At 43.9% G+C, this 15,334-nt stretch overlaps 1 protein-coding gene across 1 annotated transcript in view; it reads left to right on the top strand.

Annotated features, from left to right (window-relative positions):
• Positions 1 to 15,334, top strand: part of ADGRL3 (adhesion G protein-coupled receptor L3) — a 514,733-nt gene that overhangs the window by 447,526 nt on the left and 51,873 nt on the right. The window contains exons 18-19 of the mRNA XM_074866987.1: positions 8,803 to 9,012; positions 9,525 to 9,745. Coding sequence (XP_074723088.1) covers positions 8,803 to 9,012; positions 9,525 to 9,745 — 431 coding nt within the window. The remainder of the gene's footprint in view (positions 1 to 8,802; positions 9,013 to 9,524; positions 9,746 to 15,334) is intronic.

The raw sequence follows: 15,334 nt of genomic DNA, 5'->3' as shown, positions 1-15,334 counted from the left end.
CTTCCTGGCATGTCCGCTTTAGCAATCATCCAGGTCTGAGGGCGAAGGGAGGTGCAAACATCTGCAACTCTTCCCTCCAGCTACTCACCACTTTGCTCTTCCTGGTGGCACCATCACACTCTGGTCTGCTGGTGGAGTGGCCATGTGGGTCTTGGCAGATCTGGGAGGTGGCTTGTATGATGTTCCTTATGCAGTTGAAATGAATTGATTTTAAAGTCTTGGCAGTAGAATACCTTCTGGTTTGGAAAGGTGGAGGTTTAAAAATAAATGGGGGTTGTTGTCATTCATTGACTCGCACTCATCTCTCGCAGGCATGCTTTTGAGCCATTTTCTTGTCTCGTGTCTTCTACAAAAAGGCATTCCTTGCCTCAAAGACCTTTTAGTCTTCTTGGAGGTGGAACAATCCTAGGGGAAAGGATGTTGCATGCTTGTGCAGGACCTCTTACAGCAGTGTTCTGGCCAGTGACTAGGATCCCTAGAGAGGACTGACGTACAGACAATAATTAATTTTCAGGGATTTTTGCAACAGAAACTATTTTCTCCTGTAATTGAGATTTGTAGTTTACTGCCTTCAGTTTGTTGGATTTTTGGATCCGTAGGGAGCATTTTTTGGTGTAATGAATATCCACAGCATCCTACCTAATGAGACCGAACACTGGGCATCATGGGGAGTGGACGCTGGAGTCCTGCTCCTTAATCAAAAGCCAGCACCAATTTGACAAGTGTCACTTCTGGTCATGAATGATCTCCCTTCCTGGTAGCATGGCAAAAGAGCGTGTTCTCTGGAGGAGACCTCGATGGCTGCTCTGCAAGTTACGGGCTGGGATTTAATTATTAGCAGAGCGTATGTGGCAATGTGGAGCTGGAAGGTAGCGCTGCTGAGGAGGTGATTGATGGCCGTCTGGCTCTCTAGCATGAAACAGCAATATGTCTTTGTCCGAAGGTGCAGAAAATGTCATTGGCTGACCATGGTGGCAGGGATTTATTGGTGTGCTTCAAGAGTAGAAGTTGCTGGGATCAATTCCAGTCTTAATAGGACAGTACCCGATTAAGAAGAGGAGATTTTAAATTGAAGATGCTTTCTGCCTTTTAAAATTACTTTGGCCCAGAGTTTCTTATTTACCCATATATTTCAGTGGGGTAAATAACGGTGCCTGAGACCAAGAGCCTGCTGTGCTGCTGTGCACACAGGCAGGATGCATAGCTGCTGGGAAAAGCGATGAACCTGCACCTGCAGGTACCCTTCCAGCTGCTGTCAGAGCCCCAGCTATCACGTGAAGAGGACAGCAGGACCATAATGACCTGTGAACTGGACCTCGCTGATGCATCCTCCTGGCAAGGGATGACCTTACAGACCTTCAGCATTCGTTGCCCTTTCGGACAATCTACCAGGAATAATGAGAACCTCCCTTTTGAGAGAGGTTTTAAGACTTGGAAACAAATCACTGTTTTCATCAGATAAATTCGTTTGGCTTGTGCTGTGGGAAAATTATTACAGTCTCATAGATATTTTGTTAAATTATGAGATATGTTTAACACAGATGAGATCTATGTTAAATATCTATCTGTTGTTTGAATTGGTAGGATATTTGTTATGACCCTTAAATGCTATAAAAACATGGTGGTTCTCATGCCATGGAATAAAGCCCATAGATAAATAAGCCATTCTACCTATGTAGTTGTTGCAGAATTATTCAAAATTTACAAGCTGTTTTTCATATAAGCTTGTGCTTTGCATCATATTAATTATAGCAGATGCATCTTAAATGTACCATGGGAAAAATATGGAGCCAGAAAACAAGTTCAGAGCTGGTGGGAAAATGCAATTAAAAAAACACCCGAAACAGAATAAGCAAAGGTACCTCAGGGTAGATAAATGTTGCTTATCACTATGTAGTGAATGCCAGAGCTTACTCTTCTCTTTAAAATAAATAAATAAATAATAAGGAGAGAAGGGGGGGGGGGGGGGGGGAAGGGGAGAAAGGTGTTTTAACTGTAGCAATTAATTGGAAGCTTTCAGATGTTATGCTATACCGCAAACACATTACACCGTGCTAATTATTTAGGGAATGGAAGCATAAGCCAAGCTAAGGAGCGAAAGGAATAAAAATATATGAAGTCTAAATGGATTGCAGTGGTCCATTGCCTAAAGCAATACAGCCATTTCAGATATAAAGAGCAAGCTGAAGTTATTGCAGTGCTGGCTTATCCATATATTAGCACTTGTGGGATTGAACAGCAGTGAATGAAAGCAGAAGTGGGTGCAGGACTGCAAAAACACCCTAACTGCAGAATTAAATTACTGAAACCGCTATGTAATGAATTTTGCAATACAGATTGTTTTGTACCATCAAAGGGGTTCATTCTCAAAAAAAAAAAGATATATTACACATTAGAAAAAGTAACGTATTCTAATATGTTATTAAATAAGAGCTGTTTTAATTAAGCAGAAAAGTTATTAAATGTGCTTGTCTTTAGTGAGATTTTAAAACTCAAAATTTAGCAGTCTTTGAGCATGTGTTAGGAACAGAGATCTGTGACTTTAATGAACTCCAGGAATAAGGAATTGTAAACAGCACATTTGGTTATACCTTTGATCATATATACCTGTTAGGTCAAGTAATCTATGCCTATGGGGCCAATTCGGAGTTGTACCTCATTGCAGTCCTTGAGCTTTTTGTCTAGGTGAGCAGTAAGTCACTCCAGGCAGTTCCTTGAGTTCCCCACCCTCCGTTTGACACACGTTGTTTTGTGTTGAGCCCTAGTTATGTCTTACTGTTTCTAGTTCTGCCGGGTTGGACATCCATCTTGCCAGTCCTTGTCTGTGCATTCCCCGAAGCATTGAACCAGATCTTTTCAGATAGCCACTTTTGGGTGTCCAACCTGAAAACATCTAGAGCCTGGCTTCAGAAAGACGTCCTCTGAGCCCTTGAATTCACAGTTTCTTAGCTCAGCACTTAGAGGTGTCAGAAATCAGAGCACACAGCAGCTTACTAGCCATGGCTTACTTTCCCCCCAGTCCAACGGGTACATATTTGCTTAGGTTCACCTTTCTTGACTCTCCAATCTGTGAGTCAGGGCTAGGTGCACAGTAAGGAGCTGTGCCGCATAGGATGGGGACAACATCGCCCCACAGGGTTTCCTGATCCTCTGTCCTAAAATGCTCAATTCAAAGCTCCCATTGGCAAGTGCTAAGCTTTGCCCTGTTTCTTGCTACCCCTTCCTTTCTGGCTGAGAGCAGGGTGAACGCCAGGACTGAAGTGCAGGTAGTGGCTGTGGTGTGGTGGTGTTGTGTCCCAGCTGTTTCCTGGCACTGGGCTGGGTAAGACCATTGGTGCGACAGCAGAAGCTGACGATGCTGTGACCAGATTCTTTCCTGGAACTCAAATTAACAAGCTGGCAGCTTGTCTGTGTAGATGGATGTCTACACTGAGTTTGGCATAGCCGCCATAGCTTATTTCTCGAGTTGGAGATGCCTTATGAGTAAGCAGAGCTGTGCCACTTTACTAAATCCAGCCAGCACAGGAGGGTGGGAAGATGGATGCAATTATTGTCCCAATCATCTCCTCCTCTCCACAACTGAATCTCTCACCTAAACTGCATCTCAGTTGCAGCAGTGTTGGTGAGTGCAGTGGAAATGCTGGGCTCTTGCCACATGCCGTATCCACAGTAGCATTTGTAATACATGGTGGGGTGAGGTCTGTACCCATTTCTCTGTGCACACCTGCCCCCATATTGCTTTATTCTGACCATGGGGCTTTCTGCAGCTTGCGCTGTCTGCTGCTTCTGGTAGTCACTGGAAGGCTCTTGCATTTTTGGGAGAAGTTTGTGGGAAAGGGTTCTGCTAGGAGGCCTTCATCTTACCAGGGAAGGCAGAGGAAGAGGAAGATGGTCTGTGTGGCCTGTGCAGAATATGAAAGCAGCTTTGAGGACTAAGACAAGGAGAGGAGAGGTGGCTAAACTACCTTGCAGAAGTGCTCAGGAATCTGAGCCTTATTTTAAATGGCCATGGTCAGAAGACAGTGATGTGGCATAGGAGCTTCAGGTGGGGATTAAGCTCTCTTTATTCCTGGCTTAGGACCTGATGGTGCTCATGACAGCATCACCTTTGCAGAGCACAGAGGGGATATGTACCAGGTCCATGGGTGCTGTGTCCACTGTGGAGCAGAGCTGCCTACCTCCCTTAGAGCATCCTGGGAGAAGAGAGAGAAAACAGGTGCTGAAGCAGTGGGATCTCCCCAGCACGTATCCCTCTTGGCCAGCAGGATGAAAGCCCCCTCGAAACCTCTCATGCCTGCATAGCCACAGCAGGCAATGCCATTAGCCAGCCCAGACATGCTGCAGGAGCCCTTGGGTTTTCCTCCCGGTCCATGTAGTCCAGCTGATGCTTTTGGCACATCTACAAAAACATTTGGCTTCTTAAGTAGCCCTTTGAACTTAGCAATGAAGCATTACAGCCAGGGCATAGCAGTAATCCTCTCTCAACACCAGTGATGGGGGGAAAAAGGGCAGAGGGAGCCCACATGGCCCCAGATAGCTACAAATCCAAGGAGCAGCATCAGTAACGCACAGGAGTTCAAACCTGTCCCACTTGGGTCTCTGCCCAGCCCAGCACACTGCCAGCTCCCACCGGGCACGGAGCAGTCATATCTGAGCTAGTCGATGACACGGTGCTTTTATTTACTGCTTGCTTATTCCTACACCCCCAAACATATTACTCTTTCCATTCCTGGAGGGACAGATTAGGCAAAGGAATGTGTCCTTTGCTGCTGGCAGCTTGGTTTGGCTGCTGTTTTCTTCTACTGATGTTTTTAATAAGGGAGGAAATGGCTGTTCATCTCGGGGAGAGCCATTCTGTCATAAGCTGACATTCTCTGGGATTTGTTTTTATTAGCTCAGCTCTGGTGTACAGGCACTGCCAGAGCTGCTCATTGATTTTCCCAGCCTGGATAATATCTAAGCTGCCTGCTCACCCTGCTGTGGTTGCTACCAGGGCTCCCGTAACTCCTTCTACACAGGTTTCCATCAGCGCTCTCCTCCTGCTGCTCTTGGCCTCACTGGAGCAAAAGCGGGACTTTATTCCAAAGCCAGGGAAATCTTCTTTCACTGGGCTTTGGGTCAGGTTCATGCCTAAATCAAAAATGTAAAACATACTTAATACAGAAACCCTTTCACTGAAGTGGATTATTTTATGTCTTTCAATTACTCAATAAGTAGTTCCTGTGCTGAAAATAATCAGTGTGTCAGATTACCTGTAAAGTTAGCATAGCTTAGTGGTAACAAAACTCAGTGACTTGCATGCTGGGCCACGTAGCACCGGTCTTGACAGCCGTGGTGCATTTGGGCAAGGAGGTATTTGATTGATGCTGTCAGGAAATTGTCCCTTGGACTGACATCTGGTATCCCGTGCGGGGTCTTCTGGATGCCCAAGGTCTTTGGGGAGATTACTGAGAATCAAGAGTTGACTGTTACTGATACACTGGTGGTTTCAGATGTATTTTAAATGCCTTAGGGACCCTAGGGCTTGCAGGGTGCTGGAAAGATATCAGCACATACGTCAAAGCTATTTTATCCTCAGTCAGGGAGTGCTTGAACAGCACTGGGCAGGGTAAAGAGCAGATTTGCTCCTCTTGCATGTCTCTGCAGTTGAGGGACCAGGCTCAGAGACTGTGACCCAGGTACAAAACCTTGCTCTGCTATTTATCATACTTAACACTGGCACACCTTATAATAACGGTGTAAACTGGGTATGTTGCTCCCTTATTTGTCACACAGAAATCAGATGATGGAAAGGATAATCAATGGCATTGAGGAGTGATTACCACAATTTCTCCTTTTCCCATACTATTCTGCTTTGTAGCCTGTGACAGTGCAGTATTTTACAAGTTTCAGTCTCCAGCAAAAGGCAAATGCCATTTTGTTGGACTTGCTGATGTAAAAGCTAAGGATGTGCCTGGCCTGGGGGCAGTTGGCACTGCCATGGGAAAGATGATAGTGCTTGCTAACTCCTCCCTGATCCATCAGCACTGTTGTGGCACTGAAATTGGGCATCCCAAACAGGACAGAGCACACCCAGCCTTTGAAATTCATCTCACTTCTTCTCTTGGACTGTACTAGAAAAGCTACAAATTCATATATTCCCCACCCCCCCCGCCCCCCCAGGTGTTTTTAAATTGATCTTGTTCCCAGTTTGTTGTTAGTATTCCTTTTTGTTTGTTCTTTTGTGAGTCTGTTGAGTTTGGGGAGGGAGGTTGTAATTACAGAGAAGTTGTTTTTATGGTTGTTTTCCAGCACTCCAGGGATGGGTGTTATGTATATAAAATCAGTATTTTGCAATTAATATTAAAAAGTAATAAGAGTGATAATAATAATACAGCAATGAAGTCTGTGTTTCTTGCTAAGCATGGTGAGCTTTGTGGGCCAGTGGCCCTTCCCTGAGGAAGACCATGAACCTAGATGGCAGAATCCCTCTCCAGGAGCAAAACCACCCCTAATTCCTGCATTGTGTCCTAAAGTCAGCAGAGTTATGGTTTCGTGATAGACGTACAGGAGCTGAGACTTGTGAGATTCATCTCATGTAGGGGAAGAAGCTCTCAGAGAGCTTTCCCTGTGCCAGGCTAACTTTGTCTTGGGATAGATGAATCTGTGCCATTGGCCGCATCCGGATGGGATGGATGCATCTGGCCAAAGTCTGCCTGGTTTATTTCTCCTTGCATCCACCCACATTAGGTGCCTTGCCCCACTTGCCTAGCCAAAGAGCTCTTGGTTGCTTCAGCCTGTCAGGGCGATCTACTCAGGTGAACTGGTGGGGTTGTTCAGGGAGATGTTCTTCTGCTGTCCTCCAGCAGCCTTGGACAAAAGAAAGAATGGTTTGCAAGATGCAAGGTTTGCATTAACATTTTTTCACACTGACTTAAGAGGGTGGATGAGCTGGAATGACACTGAGATAAAGCAATGCGCAGCCACCAGGAAAATGACATGCGCTTCATCTTCTCAGTTTTCTGGGTGCTGCTGGAGGACCTGGCTGGAATCGGCATTTCTATCACGATCTACAGTGAGCACACAATGAATTCTTGCCTTGCTGTTGGACTTGCAAGTCCTAGTTTCTTAGATGTTGGAAATACTCAGGGAGAGCTGCAAGACCATTTGGGAAAAGGACCCCTCATCTCTCCACCTCCAAGTCTCCCTGGAGAGAAGACTTCTAGCATGGAAGAGATGGAGCGGAAAGTCGCTCTCCATCTTTCATTATCATTTGATGTCTATCACTCATGCTGATAAAGCCAAAGAGCTAAAAGGTTTGAGTTGTTTCTCATGGGTGCTGACATAGCAGACTGTATATCAGGAAAGGCCTGACATTTGATGTGGCTTTATCATTGGCAAGCAGGCAAAGAAAATGGATAAATTAATCACCTTTTCCCTCCATCTGTCATAAGCTTTTATCCCACAGGGAGGAAAATGTTTCCAGTTTGTCCCAGCTTTTTGAAGTGTGACACTATTGTATTTGCCAGCCTGCATAATGCCTAAGTCATCAAAATGCCAGAAGTGGAGGGGAATGTAAATACCACTTATAACACAGCCTCGTGGACCACAAAGCTGGGTTTCAAGCCTCCCTGGTCTTTTTGAAAAGCCCCCAGAGATTTCCAGCCAATCTTTCCCTCAGCTCATTGACTCTAACTTAGCCCTGAGCAGCCATCTCGTGACTCACCATTTATTTCTCATTTCTTATTTACATTTTACTAAGTAATGATACCTTTAATTTCACTGCATCTGGTGGAAACTTGAGGGATTTACAGGCAAGTTTTACAGTCTGAATAAGGTAGTGGGATACCCTCTGTGTTAGGGTCCCAGCACCCTCGTCCCTTTCTGGGAAGGACATGCAGTGTAAGCCCAGAAGCAATCCATCTGTTTTATCAGCAAAGCCAAGACACACCTATGCTGTCCCTCACAAATCTTTGTTGCTGGGTTGCCTAACTTTGCCACTGCAATGCCCGTGTTTACATGGCTTTGGGGTAAAACCACGTTACAAGTTCATCACAGGGAATCACCCACTTTCCAGGCTGTCTTAAAATCACTGTTCTGTTACAATTTAAAAGCAAATTCATGTTAAAAGGTCTGTCTTTTTTTCTGGGTAGTGTTTCAGGGATCAGTCTGACTTCCCAGGAGTTTTAAAATATAGTTCTAAGGTTTGAAAAAGAAAAGTCAACTTTCTTTCTCCTTCCTCAGTGAAAAAAAAAAAAAAAAAAAAAAAAAACCCACAAAAAAAACCCCAAAGACTTTTAAATGATCTCTTTCTGTCCAAAGCCTCCAAGCTCATATGTCTCTGTGAACGTTCAAAGAGAGTCTTTTTTCACTGTTGGTAAGTGGTTGTAATGGACTTGTTGTAATCTCCACGATGTTGTTAGCATGAAACATTTTTACACTTGAATCACAGCGTTCAATGGTTCTTTATACTGTGCGTCCGCTTCTTTGTTGTGTGCGAAAGATGGAGCTGCACACAAGACTAGCTATGACATCTTGATATTTTCAACAACATCATCATTGCTTCTAGGATATTGTGGGGTCTGAGTCTGTTCAGGGCACCTGCAGCTTGCCAGATGCCTTGGAATCTGTGTTTCAGGTTGCAGCTTTCTTGATGCAGGATTCAAGTCTAGGTCCATTTCTGCTATTGGTCTCTTGCACCACAGCTTGGTTAACAGATACACATATTTGAGAAAGGGTCTCAGACAACCTCACTCTGTGTCTGAGATGGATTAGAAGTCATGCAGCATGTGACCAATGATTTTTTTTTGGTTTTATCTCCAGCACAGCGATGCAGTCCATGACCTGCTCCTGGACTTTATCACGTGGGTTGGCATCCTGCTCTCACTGGTCTGCCTCCTGATCTGCATCTTCACCTTCTGCTTCTTCCGTGGATTGCAGAGCGACCGCAACACAATTCACAAGAACTTGTGCATCAGCCTCTTCGTGGCAGAACTCCTCTTCCTCATTGGCATCAACCGGACTGACCAGCCGGTAAGAGGCAAAGCACTTTCTGCTCCTGCCACAGGCCCTCTTCTCAGTGCGTAATGGGGTGTTTGACCATGCAATGAGATATGTTTCAGCACTGCTTTAATTCCATGCATGAATCCTCACAGGGTTGGGCCCCTGGTTGTTAACTGGAAGTCAAATGCTGATGCCTGCTGTGATTTCAGGGGCTTTATGTGTGTTGTTTGTAAATAACACGTGTGTGTATGTTTAATAAGCAGGTTGTAAAAATACACTTATGCTACGTACCTCTTTATATATTTATTTGCCAGATTGTGTACATACCTACCTTTGTATCTTTTAATACAATTTATATATGCAGAGATGTGTCTATTTTAAAATAGTTCACACACATTTTCCAAGTGAAAAAAAACTTCTTCCTTTGGAGAAGGGAAGATAAGAACTCCTTCGTTAAACCTCCCAGTAAGAGTAATCCTGACTGTTGCATTAATTCAGCATGTTACAAACACCTTCCCTTGCTCTTTTCAATCCGTACACAGATTGCCTGTGCCGTCTTTGCTGCCCTCCTGCACTTCTTCTTCCTGGCAGCTTTCACCTGGATGTTCCTGGAGGGGGTGCAGCTCTACATCATGCTGGTGGAGGTTTTTGAGAGCGAACACTCCAGGAGGAAGTACTTCTATTTGGTCGGCTACGGCATGCCTGCGCTGATTGTGGCTGTATCAGCAGCGGTGGATTACCGGAGCTACGGCACGGACAAAGTGTGAGTGAGGCTTGGCACTGCTTGGACCTGGTCAGGAAGGATGGGAGTGGGGATGACAAAGGGAGGTGAAGAGCCCAGAGACCTGGCAGGCAAAGGAGGCCTGTGCACGCAGAGCTCAGGCAGGAGGCATGTCTTGCCTTATCTCTGTGTCTCCAACACAGTCTGTGATGTTACAGAACAAATTTCCCACTATGAAATGATATGCAAAGGTATTTTCTTGGGGAAGTCAGTTGGGGAAAATTTTATCACATCATTGCATAATATCAGCAGAGGTGGCTGTCCCATTTCTCAGTTTGCTACTGTATCAGAAAGGTCATCCTTCTTCTCTAACCAAAGAGTATTTCTCATTTACATGATGAAACACTGCTTTATTCTTCCGCTTTTTTAAGTGTTCTATCAAATTAACAGAACCTGCAAGCAAAATAGGTGGTGACTGTGGAGTGCATTATACTCTTTGCAAATCAGAACAGCTACATCATTTATCATTATGAATATTCTTAAATGTTTTCAACATTGCTGAAGCTGGTATCAAAGCACAATTTAGATGATCATGCAACACCGTCTAATGAAAAACAAAGGGAAAATTGAGCCTTTGATTTTCTTTGCCAGCTTTGTTACAATAGCACTAACAATGTGTTTTTATTGACTTTTTTTTTTTTCCTTTCCCTTGTCAGGCTGCCTTTCCCCTGTCATTTTAACTGAGTTAAGGACTCAATCTGAAAACATACATATCAATGAGCTAGTAGCGTTTTTAAAGCTCCTTTTTAGCATAGGTCAGGTCAGGTCATGGCAGCAGTTGATATTCTGTTAAATTCAACTGCAAAATTTTTGCTTGAAAGCTTATTGGTATACAGGATCCTGGTTCCTTGTGGAAGCAAATCTGTAGAGCAATGGAGCTGCTCATGATCCATGTACCAAGCAGGTAGGCTTGGACCCCAGCTGGATATTTGCATTGTGTTCCTCCCATGAGTAGGAGAATAGCAACTTGAATTTGTATAAATGTCATACTTTCTGGAAAGGAAATATCCCACACAGATAAAAGTAGGAGGGAGTAAGTTTTCAAGGATCTCTACCAATTTATTCAAAGTACTTTGACCGACTTTGACAGGCCTAGGAGGCAAAGAAAAAGTAACACAACAGCTGATTATAGTTTCTGGAGAAGACTGTTTCCATCAGCTGCCACCTGCTTTCTTCCCCAACCAACTCTTCTGTTCACATCCTGTCTTGAGTGATATATAAGCCCCCATTGAATCAGGTATTGAAACATTCTACCTTGTCCATTTAGACAAATTTATTCTTACTGCGGTGTTTCTGTGGAGGACCTGTCTCTTCACAGTGGCTTACATAGGGCACATTGAGCCTCAAGCATGTTACAACCAAAGGGCCACGAGTCTGGCTCCCTGGAAAGCCAGCTGACATGCTCCAGCACATCTGCCACTGCTGGAGCTGTGTCCCCACCGGTCCGGTTCGCAGTCTGGTGTTTTAGTGGCTGCCTTCTACACTGTTCACCCTGTGACTTCTGTAGCATTACCATCACAGGGCTTCTAGCACCAGAGCGATCCTTTTCACTTCCCTCTCAATGTTTTGGGCTGCCTACCAGGAAAACCCAGCATTACAGCTAGTTTGCAATGCAAGCTAGCACCAACTGCATTCTCTCAGAGTTCTCTGTTTCTTTTGGGTGTTGGAAATGTCTTGCTTCCTTCCCTCATAGTAAAAGGACATCCACAAGCCCAGTGTATTTCTTTGGACATGAGACAGCAGTTGATTTGCATCTGCCCTCATCTTTGCAGAGTCCCTTGTGATGCTCTGTAGGGACAACCTGAGTACCAGTGTAGGTTCTGGGAGATAGCAGCACGCAGCATGATGCCTGTAGAGAGTGGGAACATACGGCACCTAACCACAGCTCCCATAAAGCACCATGGCAGCTTTGCATAACAGAAATGTTTCTGCTCCTGTTAAATGAATATATGGACCTTTCTGAAGCACAGCAAAATAAACATATTCCATGGGATACGCTGCCTTTTCCCAACAGGCCTTGGGTGCCCAAATGTTTCCATGGCGTGGGAGGTACAGGCAGAAAGTTTGGCTGAAATTCACTGGAGGCGAACAACAAAACTTTGCTATCTTTGTGTTGAGGAGGCAGCAGTCCTATGTCTGTGCCAGTAAAATTTCTCTCCCTCCCCACAGCATAAAGTAGTATTTTTAATGATTAAACATGTATATATAATATTTTGCAAATAAATATTTACAGAGATTTGCAGAGCCTAAAATATTTATTTATAATCTCTAATTTCAGAGTGCACAATTTTATCACGTTCTCATAGTGGAAAATAAAAAACATACAATATGTTTTGTATAACTATCATGCTCCATCTGGTTGATGGATGATGATGTATTTTTCTGTATAATGTTATTAGAAGGGTAGAACTGATTAGAATTTGTAGTGAACTATATGCCAGGCATACATAATTTGATTGCAAGAAGTTGCTTGGTTTTGCCAGGTTTTGTAAAACATCCTCTGGAATATATTACTTGCCTCCCTCCATTATTTATTGCATTTGTTTAAGCAGGACTTATGGAGCTGTTAGTGTTATTTGTTTTTTGCCTGGCATTTGGTGCCACCATTCATACATCTCAGAATGATTTGCTTAGACACCCAATGTAGGTTTTCTTGATTTCATCTTCCTTTCTAAATCCAACCCTCCTGTAACGCATGCCCAGATTATATAGCCAAGAACAGGCAGTTGTTCTCTGTTTCTTTGCTCATCACTTGATGCCTGTGATTTTCTGAAGCGATTTTGTGTAAGAGCAGTTCAAGCCACTCATATTAGGAGATTAATTTGCTTTTATAACCAAGCAGCAGCATAGTGGTTCCATTAAAAGATCATCCCATTCAAGCCAGCAGCGACTGTTCGTATGAGCAGTGTTTGGCCCTTCCCCCCAGATAATTCGGAAATGTTTTTCTGATGGTAATTTCTAAAGTAAAGGTGAAAAGCAGGAAGCCCCACTGCAGACAGTGGTCCCCCAACATTGCCAAAGCGATTCTGGGAATGCTCACATGAACTTCCAAGTGACCGTTTCTTATGGGCCAGGTCTTCAGCTGCTGTGTCTTAAATGGCCATGTATCAAGTTTTGCTGAAAAAAAGATACTGGGATTGCAGTTTTAAAAAGTTACATCATTTGCCTTCTCCTGTGTGTTAACCAAATCCATCCATCTCCTGGCCGAAGCTGATGTCAGGCATCATGGTGGGCAGTGCTGTGAAATGCAGAGGGAAAATAGCATTTGTGGTTGTTGTTAGTGTTTGAAGATGTGTCTAAAATTCAGTAAAAGATGGGTTAAGACTTTAGCAGCTTCCCTTTGAGAGGATGCGCTCAAGTAGCAGGCCATCCAAAAATCAACAGCAAGAAGCTATTCCATATTCCCATACTGTCCTGGATTTCATATCAATGCCTCTTACAAACCTCAGAGGAAAGCAGCTATGCTTTGAATGGTTCAATATATTTTAGAAAACATACTTGTAGGTATATTAATCCACTGGTGATCAAATTCATCATGACAGGAATCTCTCTATGGTTTCTCCCCCCCATCTCCCCCCTTTTTGGTATGCTATAAAGCAGCATATACATGATAAGCAATCCAGCTGTCAGAAAGCAAAATGAAAACCCGGTGTGTGCACGCAGCCTCCAAGTCCATCAGCCAGCCGCCAACATTTTATGCATGTTAATGTTGCTTGGAAAATAGCTTCTAACAACACAGTCTGTCTTGGGTGACTCCACTGAACTTGTTTTATTTTCAGTGTTCATGCTGGGTATTTGGAGGAGGAAGCATGAGCAATGTGGACACTGGACTGCCTTAAGCAGAACCTGTATTGCGCCCTTCAAAGGCACATCTTGTGCATACATATCCCCATTACTGCACCCAGACAAGGAGGCTGTATAGCCACGTGAAACAAACTGCTGAGCTCCCATGAACAACATGATATGTTTAGGGCTCTTCAAATTTTATGGTCCAATGGCAGCTAATGATTGTTTATTAGTTATATTTAATGCACACCAGGGATAGTTTAGTATTTGATTTCTCTTCATGCAGAAAATAGAGTAAACTCTTTGTAGTCTTTATTACTTGGGAAAAGCTTTAGGTGAATATAGCAGCTTGTCACTGTGGAAAAGGAGGAAATTAAAAAGTAAAGGAAAGCAGTGCCACAGAGCTCGTTACGAGCACTAATATGCTGGTGAGAGTCTTGGAAGAAGCAATGGGGTTTTGAGCAGCATTCCCTGCATCCGCAGATTTTCAGATAATCCAATCTGCTTTGTACTGAGCCCTGAAGCAGCTCGTTTGCTTAGTGGCAGCAAAGTCTAAACTTGTAATGCAGCAAGTCCATGCTCACGGTGCAGCTGCGCATGTGGGGTCAGAAGTAACTCAGCAGCCCAAGATTAGCAACTTTGGGAAGTGAGTTGCCTGATTGCTTCCTTGTTTTGAGGAGCTCATTTATGCAGCTCATTGTGCGTGTGGGTTTTTGTCTTTTAAGGGAAGAAAAGCTCAGTGTGGTACTTGTCTGATTAGCAATTTACAGCTCCTCAATGCAATTGGCGAGATGCCTGTGTTTTGATGTTTTGGTCTTAATTTGCATTTTTAATGAGCTATGACTTAAAACAGGTTCAAAGTTACATCTCTTCCTGATGACCACAAAAAAAACCAGCTTTTTTAAGTCCCTCTGCAGATTAGAGGCAGTCCTGCGGCTTTCCATTTAGTAGCCCAAGACTGAGTGTCTTACACAGTTTCATAGAAAGATGATTCTTCTATTCAAACAAACAAAAAATGACATCACATTCTTTAAAGATGCAGAGAGGTGGGAAAAAGCCTTCTCTGATTTTTGCAAGCTGTACTCTTGCTTAGATGAAGCCATCTCTCACTGGAAGGGGACCTTTTTGCTCCATGCCTGTCCCTTGCTTATCCCGAGGACAGGACCCGGCTCCTCATCTGTTTCCCATCCACAGCATCCCTCTTATGACACTGAATTGTGCTCCGCAACCGAAGAGACAGATTTTTTAGGGGAATGGCGTGGAAAACTTATCCATTTGGCTGACTGGAAAGGAAACCAGTTGCTTCACGCTTCTTTACTCAGCCCAGCATGGCTTTTCCCTCATGCTGTATTTCAGCTTCCACTGATTTTCCCCGTGTCCCAATCTATATGCATTCAAAACCAGCTGCATCAGATGTGAGCATATGGCTGGCCATCATGCTTTAAGGAGTAAAGAGAGGGTTTATGTCTTTCCTTTTCCCTGGGCTTTCCAAGAGCCATTTCACTCTTTGTGCTGAAGGAAAACCAAGTTGCTTGGCAATGAAAATACACTGTGCTCCTGACTCCTGTGCAGCAGGGGCTGGGGAACATTTTAAATGTTAAACTGACAAAAAGTTCAAAATATTTTAATTTTTAAAAAAAAAAAGCAAACAACCCTCTCAGTCCTCTCCCACGCACCGTCACTCTTATTATCAGTAGAAAAAAATTGTGGGGCTGCATATTCCCTGATTTATACGTGGCAGCTGAGGCATAAGCTCTAGTTATACTTTTTTCCTATGGGATGTGG

Source organism: Strix uralensis, chromosome 4 (genome assembly GCF_047716275.1).
Source record: "Strix uralensis isolate ZFMK-TIS-50842 chromosome 4, bStrUra1, whole genome shotgun sequence".
NCBI lineage: Eukaryota > Metazoa > Chordata > Aves > Strigiformes > Strigidae > Strix > Strix uralensis.
The sequence above is the reverse complement of the archived record's forward strand: the minus strand, read 5'-3'. Positions and strand labels throughout refer to the sequence as shown.